General features: G+C 31.9%; 1 protein-coding gene across 1 annotated transcript in view; it reads right to left on the bottom strand.

Moving 5' to 3' along the window:
• Positions 1–20,689, bottom strand: part of sei (potassium voltage-gated channel seizure) — a 151,575-nt gene that overhangs the window by 48,673 nt on the left and 82,213 nt on the right. The window contains exons 7-10 of the mRNA XM_018512493.1: positions 18,450–18,475; positions 17,615–17,683; positions 13,668–13,792; positions 13,392–13,472 (exon numbers count right to left, since the gene is read on the bottom strand). Coding sequence (XP_018367995.1) covers positions 13,392–13,472; positions 13,668–13,792; positions 17,615–17,683; positions 18,450–18,475 — 301 coding nt within the window. The remainder of the gene's footprint in view (positions 1–13,391; positions 13,473–13,667; positions 13,793–17,614; positions 17,684–18,449; positions 18,476–20,689) is intronic.

The following is a 20,689-nucleotide window of genomic DNA, read 5'->3' as shown; positions in this document are numbered from 1 at the left end:
CAGTTTCTAATCGTAAGACATAATTTTTTTGTTAACGTATTATGTTTCGCAACGAATTGTTTGTGGAACAAATATCTCTATATGAACAAAAGCATCATGTTATCGCGTGCTTGCGTGCATTAAGTCGTCTGTTGCGTAGTTAGATTTTACTTGTTGTCGGTTCGATAGAACTTAAGACTTTTGCAAAGTAATGTAAGGTGTGGAAGAATTTTGTTCGTTTGACATTTAAGAAAATAAAAATTTTTTTTCTCGGAAAGTATTTTTTGGAAATAATTATGAATAAGTGATTATATATTTTTTTATAACATTGAAATAAAATTAAAATATTCAGTGTAGTACAATTTATTAATGACATATATTTTTAATTAATATTATTTTATATGTAAATGTTATTACAATATATTAAAGAGAAATATTTTCCATTGTTAAGGAAAAATAATTAATACTTTGTAAAAATTATATTGTGCTATTGATTATATGCGCAACATTGAAATGGAGAATGAAGATGAGTTTTGCATTACAACATTAGCAAACATTGTGCAAACAAGTTTTTGCATGATGTAGTCATTTTGCATTCTTGATAAGGGCCTCACGACGGCGTGGAAGACCATCATGCAACGATATGATTTGCATCGCTGTGATTTTACGATCTTCGTAGTTTATGCTAAACGGTTATTGATAATATCAAAGTTAAAAGCTTCCGGAAACTATTATTGTAACGACTGATGAACATCGCAAGCGAAATTGTGCAATTAATGCAATATGAGCGATGAACAAAATGTCTGCGCAAGATGCATAGCTGAATGCAATCGGTGCTGAATAATAGAATCACCGTTTCAACGAGTTCGCGATTGTTAGGTGTCCAATTATCGTTAACCATTGTCCACTTTGATTTTACTCGGCATCGATAATAAAAGCACGACTTATACATAGTCGACTGCGAAATAATGTAAACGTCGAGGCAACGGGTATTGTGATATTGCTATAGTGAAGGTAAGTGGATCGTGCATTTTTGTGCCTGTCGACACCTGCATATGCACCTGTACACGCGACATACGCGCATATATGTGTGAACACTTGTAGGTGTAGGTAGTGTGAACATAGCGACGCAAGGACGCCAGTCATTGATCACCTGGTGGCTATGACCTTCGCCAGTTGCATCGTGGTAACGTGGCCGCGTGTCGTTGCCGCGTATACCGCCTTTGGAAAGGAAAAGGATGAATTACTCTCGTAGGGGGAACATTTCTCGATCACCTCCCGACATTAGTTCGATACGATTGGCAATTAATCTCATGTCGAGAATGGTGACCCGGGTCGTCCGTTTTAAGTTACAGCAAAGGCCGATTGATTTCCGACGTCGGAGTTATACGATCGAATCCGTGTAAAGAGGATTTTTCTCAACAGTTTTCCCCGAAAATCAATGTTAGATAAGAAAGTGAGTTCGTGGAAATTAAATTACTGCTGTTCCATTACTTATAAATTTAAATAATCCTATATGAATAAATAATTCAAAGACATTGTAAAAGAAGCAATGCTTAATTTGATTTGAAGATCGATGAAATTATCTCCTTAAAGTAAAATTATTACAAGTTTAATACAAAACGATTAAATAATTTTGTATAAATAAATAATTTGAAAATATTATAAAAAAACAATAACTAATTTAATTCAAAGATCGATGAAATTATTTATTTCCTTAAGATAGGATTAAAAGGGGGAAAAAATATATTTATAATAAAATTTAAGTTAATGGAAAAAATTTAAGATATTTTGCTAATGCTTTTTAATACGTTTCTCTGAAGCTTTATCAACACGTATGTTTTAGTCAGAAAATATTTTGGTAATTATCTCATGTCTAGAGAGGCACTCCAGTGAAGGTTATCGATTTTGCCGATAAAGGGAAAATGGACCCTTCGGGTTTTAAACCTAGCATAACCTTAACTTGAATTCGTCGAATTTGTAGTTTTATCTGAATTTATCTTGAATTTTATTCTGGTCATGTTCTCACAAATGAATTCACTATAATAGTCTAGAAACGAGATTGAACACGAATTCCTGGCCTTCAAGGAAGTTTTAAGGAAGTCCAGATTTCTGCATTCACTAGATCTTTTGGATTCGTCCATTTTAAATCACAATCAAAGAGAGACATACATATTTGTTATATATCTTAACATTTTTCGTTTTCAATTTAATTTCTTTATGAGAATTTATGTCATTAGAACTCAATACAAAAATAGTACAAGATATAAATTCTGCAAATTTAATTGCTCGCGATAAGCGTATGAAATGACAGAGCAAAATCTGAAATTGATGTCAATTTTAGACAAAACTATCTGGACAGTTTAGATAACGAACTGTTTAATTGTATTTCAACGTCACAATTGCATTAGAGAAGTTTGAACATGTGAACAAAGCAAAAGTTTGCAGTAGTTTCATGATCGCTTTTAGTGATATTAAGATGTCAACGTAATGCAAATAATCGCAAGGCATTAATTCAATAAATATGCAACATAGAGATGACAGATGATAAGAATGATAAACAAAAGCTTGAATTAGAATAAAATATCGGAAGACTTAGATAAAACATGTCTGCGGTTTTAATCCGAGAGTATAGTCACCTGATCTTTTTTTTAAATCCAATAATCTGGAATGCTTATATCCCAATTAAAACCATTATTATTAATAATTTTCCAAAAAGATAAGTAGAAACCAAACAAATATTAAACGAGACAATCATTAAGTAGTTTGTTATAAAAATATTTAAAAAAAAGGAAGATTTTCATGCAATAATTTTTATTGCGGATTTTCGATGGAATTAAATATTTAAAAATGCGTAAAAAATATTTAAAAAGTTACTAAAAAAGAAAAAATATGGAAAAAAAATTAAACAAAACATATATAAAATAACGTAAAAAATATATTAAATAACCATATCTATACAAAACAATACTTTATAATAATAAACCATATCTATGTATACCAAACAATACTTTACAATTCATATTTTTTCGCTATTGAGATGCAAAGTTCAGATGACTATATTCCCAGGTTAAAGAAATTATTTTTTATATAAAGATAGAAAGCAAATACTGATAATTTTATAAACGAGAAATTAATTCAATAAAGCTGTCGCCATTTTGATGGGACCTCTAGGGCACCGCAGTCTGTACGCAACGTGTGACGTGCAGAAAACGCAGTGCACGTGGATGGGCGCGTATGTGACGCGACGATGACGTTCCTCTTTGCAGACTAGACTGGCTCGTGTCACGATTATTCTGAAGTACAATTACTGTACATCAGTTTTCCGTTGCATGTAAATTCATGCAACAGAAAGCCACGACGAATAAGATTACATAAGAGATTGATATGCAGGGTGTGTCAAGTTCATTTTCATCATGTACAAATTTTTTTCCAAGACAATAAATTTTTTTAGGTAGGCCTTTTTAAAGCAGAGATTTAGTCACAACTTCCAAATTTCTAATCTGTAACTATACAGGGATGCAAATCTGAAATACTCTGCAAAGAGTGGATGATGAATGATACCGAGGAGAGATGGACAAAATTACTTGGCACAGCTTGCGTTAAAGCACCGACCGTGATTAATCATAACAAATGAGGAACAATTTATCGCTTGGTCAAGCAGAATTACTGATGGATTTACTCTCATTTATTAAAAACTGTATCAGATTTCCAAAATTGCATATATAGGTACAAAAAATTTTATGTAAAATGACTCTATGATACAAAAGAATGATTACAGATATAAAAAATAGGGAATTTCTCATAATTTTGTAAAACTTACAAACTAATAATAAATTTTATACAGTTATGAGAGAGATTATTTTATTATTTATTTAATTTTAATTTATTCTATATCAAATAATTTCAAACAAAATTAAATATTTCGAATTTGTAGCGTTTCTAGACGGAGCATTTTTCTACAATATTTTTTTCTACTCTTCGTTACATTTTCAAATATGTGATTAAGTCACTTTAACATTTTTCCTTACATCTCTGATACATTTAAAAATACGTGAACAAGTCACTTTAACATTCCGCGTGTTGTTTGACGACATGCAATAGACACAGCAACTTTGTTAATTACGTGCTCGAATATTTCATATTTTTATTTATACTTTTAGAGAGCTTTCCGATGAGAAATGCTTCGTTTAAAGCACACGCTCACATTGTCCGCGGCTCAGCATTCACTGTTGCCATCGGTTGAAACCGATTTCTTCGTCGTAGTCGGAGCACGATTTTTTCACCTTTTTTTTTTAGGACCGCGATCGATCGACGATCTCGCGCCTTTTTTACTTTCGCAAATCCGCACAATAATAGGCAATCTATCCTACAAGGCGCGGCTTGGATATCTCGAGAAATCCCCGAATCCTTGGACGACCCTCGCGATTGATGGCGATCGCGGATCAACGGATGACGAGTGTCTTTGCGAGTGACAATCTGAATTTTAGAAATCGCTGCTTGCGAACGTTGGCAAACGATACCAATCACTGGCGACTAAGTTGATTTAGGTGCTACTGAGCGGTACCACTCGATGTTCTGTCATGATTCTGCGTGAAAACGTAACGCGAAAGGAGAACACGCGCTACCATCGGAGGTATGCGCGGCTCTCGAAGACGAGCACGGATTGGGCACGACGCCGAATGAATTGATCGGCAGGTTCTCGCCCTTGCGAAACCCGCGGACGAAAGAAGCAAGTCTTGTCACCGTTCGCATGTGCGATCTTCCTTCGTCGAGAACGTGGACGGAGTGACGAATGACGAAGCTACCTGCTAAGCAGAACGGGGGACACTGCGACACTGATCAGGGCGCCGTGTAACGGGAAGCCCATGAATTTCTCGAGCCCTCTCGCAACCCTCTCTTTCCCTCTTGCTCTAGCACGCGTGCGCCCTAATAAGTCGCTCTTCCTTTCTTCTCACGCTACCACGGCGGGCAATTCGCCAGCAAGCGGATTCGCCTCTTCTCTTCCTCCTCGACCTCCGCGTCGGGATTGACGTGTGCATCCGTACTTCCGGTACGCCTTTATCCCGGCGCCGCAGAAGAACGGATGCTCGGGCGCGATGCTGTTCCTTCTTTTGTTCTTTTGAATTCGCGCAGATGACCGAATTCACAGACCGAAGAGTTTAGAAATATCTTACTTCAATGGATTCTAATTAGTCACATCGAGAATTGCTGTTTTGCTAGTAGAATTCATTTTCAGAAAAAAGGACCGATCAATAAAGGGAATGTAATGTTAAACCTTACAGGTGCGCATATTTTTTCTACTAGATGGATTTTTATTAATATTTATACTTACATATTTTTGAGTGATTATGAATCTAAGGTCAAATCTTAGAAATTCAAAACGCGGATTCACACTTTTTTTATCTCAGTTATTATTTTAGATAAACTTATTCTTCTGGGTGCTCGTTATATAACAGTAATCTCTATACAATCTTTTTATTTATTCAAATAAATTACCTCCTCAAAAAAAAAAACTCAGTATTTTTACGTATTCAAAATTTTTATAAATAAAGAACAAGCAAATAAAAATTACACAAAAAATTATGTATTAAAGTCTGCTTAATATCTGTGAATAAAATAAAAAAAATTTACAGTCTTTTAACTTTATTAATTTATGTGCAATTTATTTAATTCGAAAAAATTCGGGTTTCTTTATTTTAATTTGTTTATAACTAAAAGCATATTGCTATTAATTTAAATATTACTCAAAAGATCATAATTTAAGGATGTTTTATACATCTTTTCAAAATGATAACAAAATTATGAAAAAATGACAGATTATTCTTAATCACGTTTAAAAATAATACGACAAATTTGATGATGGTTTACTACCTGGATCATTAGTTATTTGAATAAATAGTAGTATTTTTTTAATCTATAATCTAATAAAAAATATATGAAAATGTATTATATTATATAAAATAAATATAATGATAAAAATCTCAATTTTTTAACATAAGTACATTATATGTATTCAAGATTATTTATGTAGACTTATATTGCGACGCATGAACTGTTATCCAATAAATAAATAAAATATTTATTTGTTGTCTATATCTTCGTAACTAATCAGTGAATCGCAATGAAACTTTGCACACATTATTTTGAATATTTAAAGTATTTATAAAAAAAAAGTAATTTTTTATCATTTTTTTTAAATTTTCATTTTTAGCAATAAAAATAATAACAAATAAAATTAATAAACTACAAAAATGTGTTATTGAACAAAAATATAATATTATTCACACAATTTTCATCTATGTATAGCTTATTTGAAGTGTAAATATATATTAAACATACTTCCTAATTTAATTTTCCTTGCAGAGACTGTACGTCTAATAAATTCTTAAGTTTTTAGAAGTAAATTATATCAATGTGTTATAGTAGTTAAATGACAAAGAAGCATTAAAAAGATTAAGGAATACGGTATGTCCCATTGCTTTTGTGAGGATTAAGATAACAGGTCTATCGTTTTTAAAGTTGAAGATCGATTGTCCTAGAAAAGATTATCATTTAATCGGAAACTGATTTTTGCAGAAGAGATTAATTGAGAGCATTACAGTCACTTAGATAAATAATTAATTAGGTATAAATTATTCGAATGTTCATATATGCTGCTACTGCCATTTAATTGTTACAATTAATCTACTTAAATTTATAGGACGTACATTTATTGCAGGTCTATCTCGACATACTTGCATGAGCCATTAGTTACCGTTATTAATTAATCACTCTCGCTCTAATTGTAGCTCCTCTTTCTCCTTTGGTCATATTTCTTTCAGTCGCGCAACTCTGACTAAAGTTGAAACGAATTGTATCAGGACCAGTTACCTAAATGTGAGAGATATCGAGGATTTGCTACAGAATAAGAGCGTGGAACGTTAGCTATTCGATGTTTACGTGCTATTAATTATCTTCTTACTGGCGGCTGCCTGACGCTACGTCGCAGCTGCTTCTTTCTTTGAAGCTGCAACTTCTCGGAACGTTGCGAAAGCTCGATGATCGCTAAACGAGCTCGCATGATACTATTTTTGGCATTGAATCTCGCATTATGACTCGTGCGACGAAAATGGCATAAACACAACTGCATCAAGAATTTGGCTGCTTTCCTTTTAGGAGACACAGTTGCACAATACTATTTTATTCTTCTTGGCATTCAATGAATAAAATAGAACGACACTTGAATCGACTATCTTCTAAAAGGAAAGCAACTTTTATTTGGTCGCAGTTTTCGATTTATTTAAGCATTAAAACGTTTTATATCTATTTCTACCAAAATATCTTTATCGAAATTTCATCTTTTGAGAGTTACCGGACAGTTATACTAACTCTACTTAATAACTGAGAAGTAAAATTGCTCAGGATCCCAATCCAGATGAAACACTTCGTCTACATCCAGTTAACGCTAAATATTCAGAGAAAGTTCGATTCGTGTTCCCTTGCATATTTCCAGTGTACCGAATATTCTAGAACAGTAAAAAAATCGTCACAAAATGTGCAAATGTCGATGAAATATGCAGAATATTGTATGAATACTTCTTGCATATATCACGAAAATTGAGCGAGCAAGCAGTACACATCTCCGTCGACAGAGGGATGCGGCGGAGAGCATTTACTCGTAAATAAGAATCATGAGAGAAAATATAAACAGCGCAGCTGCTTGTATGGAATCATTGAATATCTACAAGGGAATAACAATTTTATAATTAAGAAAGTAATAAGCTTTTAAAGTGTATTTGGCTTACACACACGTTTTTGTTTTAAACATTCATAACTCTTTGAATGCTAATAAGCCAGTGGCGAATTCAGGGGGGGGGGGGGGATAGCCCCCCCTAGAGTTCTTCAAATGAATTGAAAGAAAAATGATCAAAGATTATTCGATTTGCATTATAGCTATATATATATATATATATATGTAACCGCGAACAAGATGAAGATGTTAATGACCAAATCGTAAAGCGCAAGAAAACGTTTAAAATGTACGAGGTCGTTTTCAACGTGTTCGTCGTTGATCTACATAGCACAGCAGCGCTTATAAAACGCTAGAAAAGCGCGTATGTAGGTCACCTGCATTATAATGCGCTTTTCATAGTGGATTTTTAAGTAATGATAGTAAATATAATGAAACTATAAAAAGAATAATTATTAAAGTATTAAAGTAATAAAAATAATAAGAAAATTATAAAAATAACATCAACCCCTGATTCATAAGGCGAAATCGAATCAATATCGATTGATTTATCGGCTATACCGTTTGATTTGATATCGACTACATTTTCTATTGATCTTCGAAGATCGACATTTTATCAACGCTACATCGAGAAGATCAATAATTTATCAATGCTGCATCGATAAAATGTCGATCTTTCGAAGATTAATATAAATCAAATCAATATCGATTGATTTATCGGCTATACCGTTTGATTTGATATTGGCTACATTTTCTATTGATCTTCGAAGATCGACATTTTATCAATGCTACATCGAGAAGATCAATAATTTATCAATGCTGCATTGATAAAATGTCGATTTTTCGAAGATTAATAAAAAATGTAGTAAGTATTAAATTCAATGGTCCTAAAAATTAATTGATTTTAAATCGATTTGTGAATCCGGGAAAAATAACATCAATAAATATTTATATTTCGTTATATCCCCCCCCCCCCCAGAATAACTCTCTGGATCCGCCCCTGTAATAAGCACGATTGCATTTATCATAAAACTTCTCATAAGGATGTAATAAATACTACAAGCGCGATAGCGCAGATAAAATTGTTAGAGAAAGTTTTGTAAAATTGAGAAATTAAACAATAATTACCGTACAGTGCTCGGGACCTGGCAACTGTGAATAACAACTGAAATACTAAAAAAACGATCGATGTGTATACCGATCATTTAATATACTAAGGTCATATTGGTTCTTTCTTATAAGGAATTTTCCCTCTTTGGTTATAAATAATATGATAATAAACTATAATCTTATAAAAATAACACTGGATCTCTTTATTTTTCATTTCGCTAACATTTTTCTTACGAAAAAGAAGAAAATGTATTGTTACCCAATATGAACTAAATGCTACTTTTTCTTAAAATCTTAACTGTATCTGTATACACATCTGAAAATGTCTTACATTTTTTTAATATACAAAAATATTTTCCCTTTTAAATCTGATCATCAGTTTCCAACTTTGGAATCAGCAAAAAATTAGAAAAAAATTGCAAAGTAGCTTAGGTAAATCGTACAAGGATCTGATTACCTTGTTTATATAGATATTTACCTCGATATTTACTTATAAATATTTATGTCAATAAATATAACAACATTTCATCATAAAGTCAAAGCTAGTGGATTATAATATTATATCGCGCTTTCATAAAACAAAGACCAACATAGTTCCTGCGCAGTTTTAAAACGAATCTCCTGATGAAAAACGTCAGCTTGTTACGAGCCAGGGAAATTGATTTATTGATGTTGATATAATTATTGCAACAACACCTGAGTACATGATAAAAATCTCTGCAATGTTGCAGTATCGGTTATCGATATATTGGAAATTCGGTGGCTATTCTGGTTTATATGAATAAGTAAGAATGTGCGACAAGAGCTCTTCTCCCCTTAAGCTTCATCGCGAAATGATGGTTGTGGCTGCTGAAATGTTGCTTACAACTTGGGAAACAGTGTTTATAATTCATTCGTTTGGAATAACGCATCAACGAAGTAATGATCTAAGTTACGACAATGCCAAAGCAGTATATAAATATATATGTTACGACTTGTTGGAAGCCCATGAGCTTTGCATCGACTTCGTTGAGTAAATTGGATTTGAATATTACAAAGTGCGGTATGTTTCAAGAGATAGTTACAACGTTAAGGGAAATAAACTCTTAATTGTTTCATGCATGCAAGAGTAAGGTTTCGTATAATGTGGTAGTTATACACGTGTATACAGAATGTCATTATAGTTCCGATACAATTCTGAAAAATTTGATTGACCTGAAAGTCTACGCGCACTTGTCACTAGACTGATAATATCTCCAGGAAATATTATGTATATCATTTGAAGTAATGCAAAACAATTATATTGTGTTTAGGAAAATTGTTTTCCATATATAAATGTCGTTTTGCTAACTATATGTTTATACATTACTGCCAAAGATTGAAGCATTTCCAAATTTTGAAAAGAATGTTTAATCAATTTTTAAAAAATTTCAATAAATGAGAACAAACAATGCTTGCGAGTATTATAAGCACCAAATGGAATACACCTTAAAATAACAATGTATATGAAAGAGTATATACAGCGTCTGAATTCGTGAAATATATCACATACAAAGATGTACGATAATATTATACTATATATATATACATATAAGTTAGGTACATTATAGTCAGTTTTTCATATGCGATATTTTACAAGAATCAGATCCTAGTTTACTGTACAATATATCCCAGCACTAAAGCAATTTCTATTAACCAATATAAATTTAGAATATTCAATATTCTATTGTAGATATCAAGTTTTTAATATCCCTTACAGCAATATTGCAGCAATATTATTTTGAAAGATTACAATATTTCATAAAACATTGTTGTAATATAGTAGCAATATTCCTGTGTCTGCAAAAAAAAATAAAATATTGCTGCAATATTTAGAGAAAAAATTGAATACATATTACATTATACAATGTTTCAATAATTATTCTAGTTTTATTAATCGCTAATATATTATTGTTCAGCATCATATTCCAAAATACATACGATAAAGTTATGATCAAAAAATATTCGGAGGCCTAGGAAGCACATCCAAAAAAGATTAGGAAGATCTTCAGGAGACTCGCTAACTTGATTTGCGTGCTCCTTCTAATAGGACTCCTAGACGTCTTCTCTTTACGAAAAACGTATTTCTCTCGTGGCGGGGCTGCGTAATTATTGAACGAATTGTAATATTGCAACAATATATTGCAATATTTTCTACAAAATATAAAAATTACAATATTTTGCAACATTATTGCAATATTTCCAATCAAATGTTTAAAAATTTCAAATATTGTAGTAATATTGCTACAATTTTTGTAATATTGCGCATTATTGAAATATTGCGCAATATTTCATGCTGTAGATCAGTGTAGGGGATGTTATACAATTATTTCTTCTTCATGTAGTGACGTTAATACAAAACAAACTGAACTTTATATTATTGTTGTGTTATATTATTCCAGTGCGACATATCGGGTGGGATACGCTTTCAAATTTCACGCATCATCGATAATATTAATTTGACAGATCCCAACGGCATTTTCTACTGTGTATCTTTCTTGAGACTTTTTATACCATAGCGATCACATAGGTATTCGCTATAAAATGTCATTTTGCGAGAGTCCCACGCTGCGGGAGATTTCCGCCTACGAGACTGCGGCACAGTCGGATTGGCGCCAGTCAGGGCTGTATTAATGTAAGTGTGTTAAAAGTATACGCGTATACAAACAACCCCTTTTGCTACCCGCCCTTTCTCTTCGCTCTTGTATTGCTGTTTTGCTAAATATTTGAAAGCTCGCATGTTTTCATGTGCATGTCACATTTCTCATGATTACAGTCACGTGAATGTGAAACGAGATGATACTGTTTTATTAAGAAAAATAAATATTGTTTATCTTCTGCAATAAAAAATAACACAAATTAACTTGAGTACAAGGACTGATGAAAGTTCGATAAGAAAAGTCTGCAAATATGTAAAAAAAGGAAATTTTCATACGTAATTTGACAGCAAATCGTTACAAATAATTATTATATATATATATATGTTAGTTTATTAATATTAGGAATGCATCGGATATCCACAAAGTATCCAGTATCCGGTATTATCCGGCACTTTTTTACTATCCGACCGGATAGTTGGATATCACTATTATCCGGGGAGGTATCCGGTTGAAATTTGATATCATTAAATTGTTGATTTTTTTCTCATACGAATGTTCTAGAAATAGTATGCATATTCATGATGCCATAATATCTTATACATTGTCGCAAAATTACAATCTTTTTCCCTATAGACTTTTTTTTTTAGAAGACATTTTCTCGGAATCCGGAAAATGTAGGATATCCGACTCAAAGAAATTGTTTTCTCGGATATTCGATCGGATACCGGATATCCGATGTTACATTCTGCCCAAATATCCGATATCCGGTACTTTTACGATCCGGTGCATCCCTAATTAATATTATTGCTCTCATAATTGTTATTGAATTTATTATTATCCGTGTGAAGCTAGCCCCCCAATATTAAAAAATCGAATATTTTCTTTTTGCATTCGTTTGCTCATCGTTTGCTCATCGTTTGCTCACAAATGCTCCGTCGGAATTTTCGTTTGCTCACCCTTAGTTCAAAAGTTATACGAAATTTAAATTTTGGGGGATCAACTTCACGCTAGCCTCCCAATATTAAAAAATCGAATATTTTTTTTTGCATTCGTTTTCTCATCGTTTGCTCACGAATGCTTCGTCGGAATTTTCATTTGCTCACCATTAATTCAAAAGTTATACGAAATTTAAATTTTGGAGAGCCAACTTCACGCTAGCTCCCCAATATTAAAAAATCAAATATTTTTTTTGCATTTGTTTGCTCATCGTTTGCTCACGAATGCTCCGTCAGAATTTTCGATTTTTTAATATTGGGGGGCCAGCTTCACACGGGTTTTATTACTCTTAATTAATAAATGATGGAAATAATAAGCTACGCAGAAGTTAAATACACAAATACAATTCTTTATTACGCCCAATTACGTAATTCGTTTCTTATTAAAATATAAACATAAACATAGAAGAAACATAAAATTCATCCGAAAATATTTTAAGATCAAAAATTCATTAATTTGGCGGAAATATTTCGTGACAAAAACACATTTCACTTAGCTAGTATCACAAATGAGATTTAACTTCTTGACAAACCCTATCTTTAATCCATGAAACTGAATTGTTCCAAGTAGGCGAAAGATATCTTTGACCTACCAAAGAATGTTTGACGTTTTCATTTCCGCAAAGCAGTTTTACGCCAATTTCAATTACGTTAGATAAGTGCATTGTCGTGATGCTTTTAATTTCCTGCCATCTCCCAAAATGTTCTCGAATGATATTACGAGTGAGTTTCGAATTTTCTATATGCTATAGTGACCAGTTTTACATTATATACGTAATAAAGAATTCATTTTTGTGGATAATCCTACAGAATAATTAATAGAAATGAATGTTTTTTTACTATTATGCTATTTCGAGATTTTCTACCTGTTTCCTCTCTCACAATTTCGTTTAATAGAATCGTTAGATTGCTCTTTAACGTGGCTCTTTAATTACAATATAAGAATATTTCACTTACTTGAGCAACTTTTTCTCCCATATTTGGTGTGTGCATCGCTCCTTGAAAATATTTTGCAGATCCATTGTCTTGTAAGGAAAACTGTGTAATGATATAAAAAGCACGCATTAACAAAGTTTTAAAGGTAATAACATACTAAAAAATATATATCCATTTTGTTTATATTTATTATTAATTAAATAATTCTATGTTTGGAAAAGTAGGTAACCTAAGCTAAGGGATGGGCATTAAACACACGAGTAATCTTCGTGTTTTTGAGAACGGTAAACAACTTACTTTGTGTTTGATGGAATCCGGTCCCATCTGACTCAGAGACGGCGACTTTCTATCCCTGGACGTCCGCCATTTTTGCAGATCGCTTTCGGAAGCGACGCCAGGAAAGATTTTTGAATGTTTCGCTGCTACAAAAAACGAATAGACGTAAGTCTCTTTTAAATTGTGCTACGCAAAAGGCAAAGTGATATTGTCATTATCGTTAATTCAAAATCTATAGGCGCGAAATACAGGCTCGATCAAAACAAATCTATTCGAATCTTAAATGAATCTTTGAAACTGGCGATAGCGAATCTAATGAGCTAAGTCACAAGACCAATCGTATTTATGTACATTGTTAATCGACAACCTCTCGACGTATTTAACAATTATGAAGAAAGCTGATAGTATAATAATCTAATAAAAATGCAGGCACGTGTATAGATATAATACGTGTCTTAAACGACATAATTCTTCCGGTCAAGTTTTACAATAGTATATATGCATACTAATCTAATGTAAATACAATGGAACAACGAAACGATCATATCACATGCAAATAAATTCTACATTATTCTTCTGTTTTAGAGTGTTTTTTACTTAATTTCAATATTGTTATGTAAGTAATATTTGATAGAAGATATATATATATATATATATATATGTGTATATATGAATGTAAGAGAAAAATGTTTAATGTTTGTGACTATAGTTGGCAACTTAAAATTATTATATAATTATAGTTATTATAACCATAAAATAGTTGAAATTACTATTTTATGGTTATAATAATTATAATTACAGTCATTTTAGGTTGTCAACTATAGTATATACATTTGTTGCTAGAACTATATACATAGTTACTGTTATTATTATTATAGCAGTAATAATCATAATTATAGTAATATATAATTATAGTTACAAATACAAAACATTTTTCTCTCAGTGTAGGCAAAAGAGTATATTATTTCCTTCTTAATATATATCTTGTGATAATATTAATAAAAAATCATATCGATGATCGCTTCGATGGCCACGAGCAGTTCGACGAATGAAAAAATAACCGAGCCTATATCTCTCTAGAAGCGTTCAGAGGTGTGTTAAAACAAGTTAATTAATCCGCACTAGAAGCTGCATACCTGTGAAAGAAAGATCGTTTTATTGTTCGTAAAAGTCACGCAAGACGGTTATATATCGCGTGATTAATATGCGTTAATTTAAAGCTATATCGGATTCTATATGTAAACAGGGTTTTGGAAAATAATGATAAAAATCTTTTGCATAGGCGCGGAAGAGACTAAACTTAAAAGAAATAAAACTCCTGTATCATTTTGCAATTTTCGCAATAGTTAACAAGATATTAATTGTTAAAAATTGCAAAATGGTACAGGACTTCTCTTCTCAGTTTAGTCCATTCTGCAAAAGTCCCTATGCAAAAGATTTATCATTATTTTTCAAACACCCTGTATAATGGGGGGGATCGTCTTGCTGATGATTTATACAATGATACATGGCAATTGTTGTTGATCGCGGCTCCGCGATTAGACGCAATTCATGGTTCTGCGATCAGTACGTAGATATACATAATTGTATACTCTGAGCAAATGCCCGAATATGATGTTTGCATATGTGTTTGAGTTAAAAAAGCCGTGAATGCTTCATCATTCTTGTCTCGTTGTAAAGAAAAGTGTAGAAACTTGATTCTCAATCAGTCAAATGTACTCGAAATCCTAAATTGAGCTGTTTTTAAAGAATCAAATGATCGAGAAATATTCGTTGATGTCGAATCCAGATCAAATAAACAAGTGTCAACAAATACAAGTGAATAATTTGCTTTGATAAATGCAATGAGACAGGTCCATTTATGTTCGTTAGCATTCGTTTGCTTTTCATCTTCGATTTGACAGAGCAAGAGCCAAGACAAGAATAAATCGATAACTTATAGGTATTTACAAAACGAAACAGAGTAGGGGAGACCGGGGCTAGTTGTCGTACGGGATTGATTGTCAAAATGTTTATAACTCAAAGAGGATATGGCAGAAAAATCTCTTTTTTAAATGTAGATAGATGGTTTGCACCACAAGCATTGTATATATTATTTATAGTGATTTTTAAGAAAATGAACTTGGTGAGTAAATTTTTCTTATCACCTATTTTGTTATCTGACAAGTGTTTGACATTATTAATCGCGATATCCCTGTATTCATAGAAAATGACATATCTTAGAAGATTTTTGCTAGAATTAATTAATCATTATTCTAACAAACTTTGTGAATGCAATTTAGAAAAAATATAAAACATACAGTACAGGCAATAGGAGTCAACGCTGGTTATTAATTAGTGCAATTCTTCTTAATACTAAAAATATAAACCTTGACTTTGAACGTTTCCACTCATGGTTTAAGTCTTTATCATTACTATTATTTCTCAAAATATAGAACTGATGTTAAAATAAAAATTGTCTTTTTTATACATATTGTCCATAACAAATATGTTACTGCTAATCTTAGAATGTGTAACAATCACCTCAGGACACGGGATTAGTTATCACGTTTTCGCAGCTTCATTTAAAATTAAATAACTTATTTTCACGATATAATGAATTCACGAGTAATATTTCTTTTAATACTTAAAGGATGTAACGATTTGCGTAAAGTAGCCATTACCGTGTCTCCAGATTTTAAAGTCAGGCATTTTTCTAAAAATTACTAATCAAAATCGAAAACTGTGACAACCGGCCTCGGTCTCCCCTGTTCTTTTATCTAGATAAATAATATATTACAAAGGGCATCCAAGAGAAAGATTTTTCGTGAAATAATGTTTCCTCTGTTACTCTAAAAAATTTTCCTTAAAATTTTTCAAAATTTTTATATATAATTTTTTTCAATTTATGGATAATTTTGTAACTTTTTAGAAAATTTGTCAATTTTTTTATATAAATTGGAACACTTTTCTGATACGGAAAAAACAGCTACAGTTGTCATGACCAAAAGTTGCCCATCAATACATTTTTTGGTTATAAGAATCAAGTTATATGATTGCGATAATTGTAAGATTGGCATATCTTAACTGTACCTGTTAAGATATATACGTCCATCTTATGATTATCACAACCAAATATATTGATGGACGAAAATTATTATTATTTCTGGTTGTGACAATCGTAGCGTTTTATTCCGTGGAAGTATAAAGAAAGTTTATGTATCTTTACATAAATAAATTTTTTATATATATCAATTCTACAATATTCTAAAATTTATTCTATGATTTTTGACAAAATCTTACAAAATCTGAAAAAAATTTAAGGTTTTTCAGAAATTATAGAATAAGAAATCTTAAAATACTTCAAAATTAAAATACATAAAAAATTTTAAGAAAAATATCAACTTTTTCAGTATTTATAAAAAATCGAAATCGTATAAAAATTCCGAGACAAATTTTCCCTGAGATAAATTTAATAGTTGAATAAATAATAAAGGGTCGAATGCAAGTTATAATATTATCAAAACCGGATTGCTTCATATAAAGTTATTGAAGATATCTATGTATGCATCTAGACGTTCTCAGATTTGCGAGTATAAAATGGCTGATCGAGCGAGGCTACACAATGCTCGTCTGATAATTGTATGGCAGAAGTATAAAATATAATAATAGTATTTCTTTAAAATTTTTCAAACGGTGAAATTTAAATGCTGGCATATTGTAAATCAAAATAGTACAGGTAATAGGTAAGTAATGATAGTAACAGTATAAATAGTAATAGTAGTATAAATGGTGAGTAGTAGAAACAGGCCTATGAAAGCTCAATCGGACACAATTTAAGTAGTATATGTTAGATCTCGAAAGCTCATGATAACAAGAAAAGCTGCAAGCGCTTGGTAAATTGTAATAAAGGGGTGCAAGCTCGCCGGTTGACTCGCGGTCGGTTAAAGGAAAACCAAAAGAGCAGGGTTTGCTCCCTCCTGTTTTACCTTCGGCCAGATTATCGACTGTCGCTGGTCGTCGCTCGAGGGTGATGTGTTCGCTCCCTCGGCCCGCTACTAAAATAGTTTACTGAAGTTTGACATTGGATTGATAGCTTGTGAGGAGAAGAGGGGAAGGCGCCATCAGAGTGACGAAGGCGATAACGTAACATATAAAATAAGGGAGGAAAATCGGGGAAGCTATCGTAATTCTTTACCGTCAAAGAAGAAGACTATAAGTCTTTCATAGCACAGAGACACGTTACAGTCTTCGTTTCGCTAGACATTTGTATAAAATCCATCCGTCCCTTCTTTCCGTAAATAAATTAAAATAAAAAATTATGATCATTTTCAGGGAATGGACGTAACTTGTTAATTGTAACGAAGTTATAGTTACGAGTAATTTTTTTTAACTTTCCGCGAAAAAATATTTTATATATAATTAGACAATTGTCATTATCGTTAACTAGCGACAACCAATGAGAGTCGCGCTTTCTTCTAGGATTACCCTGCCATTGGCTATCGCTAGTTAACGATTAGCGACAATCATCGATAAGACGTTTAGAGAATCCCGCTACTAATCATATTAAATAAACATGTTCTAATGTCTATTATAATTATAAGTTTTTAAATAATTTTATTTATATATATTATAATATATTATAAGTTTTTATACTAATAAAGTAGAAAGAACGATTCTGCTGAAATATGTTAAAAATGTAGCTAGATATGAATCTGAAAAGAACTTTGTTGGACCATGAAAATAATTACGAAGGAATTTCAAGCATGACGAGGAATGCTACAAAAAATTTTAATATTCTAGCAATTAGTTCCAATGTTCTACATATCGTTACGGTTATGCATCTAGCTAAATTCTTAGATATTTCAGCAAAACTGTCGTTTTTCGTGTATTTAAATTACAAGGTAATTTCGTCTCAAGTCTAAACGTCATAATTTTTAATTTCTATTTTTTTTCCATAAATAAAATAAAAAATTATAATCATATTAGAGAAGTACATCATAATGTTCATTACAAGTTTTGCTATACTTAGAGAAGTAGTATAACACAAAATATTTTCGTCTCTAATCGCAAAGCAACATAATTCTTCACTGAAAAAAAAGATTGGTTGCTGCAACAATTTAGGTAGTAAAATATGGCATAGCATTTTTATAAGCAACCATATAAAAATGCTATGCCATATTTTACTATCTAAATGGTTGCAACAACCAATCTTATCTTTCAGTGTTGATTAATTTCATAGAGAGAGTATTAAAGCTATTTATACTTGCGCATAAGTTATTTATACTTGTATATACCTTAATTAGTGCTGTTTCGTGTTTATTAGACGTATAAATATATTTACATGCGCAGCGTAATGTTAGTTGTTTCGAAACGCGCACCTTCTTTATGGGAGGTGTCTTCCTACGTGATGACTATACTAAAAATAGCGTTCAAACTCAGGATCTTGCATCTTTCCCTTGATCCTTTGTTGTCGTCTCTGTGCCTTAAAACTCGCTCTCATGACTTATACTCCTTTTCCCCAACGTTCAAGAACTGTCACCCATGTATTATCGGTGACGTTAAGAATAGTCGGACATTCTCTTGGACGGAGATGGTGAACCAAACGCTTTCACATTGTTCCCGTGCTCTAGATAAACTTCACATTTTTGGCAGAGGTGCTATCATCAGATCACGAAGCGACTGTATGTCGGATGCTTATTGTGTTTCAAGTGTTGACTAACAGCTATTACAGTAAAGTCATGGCTGCCAAAAAAACGTCCTAAACCTGCCGGATATCTCTCTTTTCAGCAGTTCTGTAAGATTTATTCTACAATTTTGAAGTCGGTTTTACCGGCGTAAAATTCGCTACTTGCTGAAAGAGTAAAAGTCTACTAAGAACACGCGGAAATTCAAGCTCCTTTGTAAAAATTTAACATTAGAAGGTAGTAATTAACAACTTATTTTAGTATTAACTCATAACTGAATTAGTATTAAATTATAACTGAACATATGGGTCTTGATGACCTTGAGGCTTTTCCTAATATTTAACTAATAATGCTTTGGAATGACACTTTATGTTTGACAATTTTGTACTTTACGGTTTTGAATTTGAAAAGTTCTTAAAAAAAAAAAATAAAACTAATAATAAAAACTTTAGTTAGTCCAAAAGAATTGGTATGTTCCAAACGTAAAAATCATTCTTGTTACGGATTAAAAGCATCATATTGGTCAATACTTTTAATATCAACATAAGTAATTAATCACTACCTTTCAGTATTAAATTGATCAGTATTAATTGGATTTCTGTAAGAGAGAGAGAGTCATTTCTGATATGCATTGGTGTAAGATATCAGAAACATTATTAGTATTACAAATTGATCGTAGTCATAAGAAAAAACATATGTAATAATTTGTTATAAGAATAAATTGCCTCCCACTGGGCGAAAAATATCCTTCTGATGATTTTTTTTCTTTGTAATTAACACAAGTAAGAGAGATAGAGCAAGTGAAAAAAAAATGTATTTATCTATCAGTTTCTATTCGCAAACATGCAAGGTCTCACGCTCCTATAAGCTACATATAACGATATGTAGTAGTTCGCGACGTTATAGAGTGCTCGCGATGCACGGCACGGAAGGCCAGATGGTCACTCTCTGTCAACATTTGCGGCATGAAACATCGCATGCAACGATATTATTATTATTATTCGCGTTACCATAAATTATTATTTAACTGTGATATACATATACGTGGTTATACACAGACATCATACATCGCAATTATAAATGCGAGCGAAACTTTTAAGATCAAATTGCAATCACGACATTGAAACATTTTTCCGTTTTTTCAGTTGATATAAAATAAAATCTTTGCAGACCAAGTCATAGATGGTGGAACAATAAAGCAAACGCTATATTCAATTTATATTAGTCTTTATATAATCAATAATGATTACGATATTTCCTTAACTTGTCAGGGATAGCTACGCTATTCGTTTTAATTGGTCATAAAATGATCGATAAGATCCGAAGGTTTCAATCGGACGTGGCCTTTAGAAAAGTAAATGCCAGCTAGAATTGAAA

This window comes from Trachymyrmex cornetzi, unplaced genomic scaffold (genome assembly GCF_001594075.2).
Source record: "Trachymyrmex cornetzi isolate Tcor2-1 unplaced genomic scaffold, Tcor1.1 scaffold412, whole genome shotgun sequence".
NCBI lineage: Eukaryota > Metazoa > Arthropoda > Insecta > Hymenoptera > Formicidae > Trachymyrmex > Trachymyrmex cornetzi.
The sequence above is the reverse complement of the archived record's forward strand: the minus strand, read 5'-3'. Positions and strand labels throughout refer to the sequence as shown.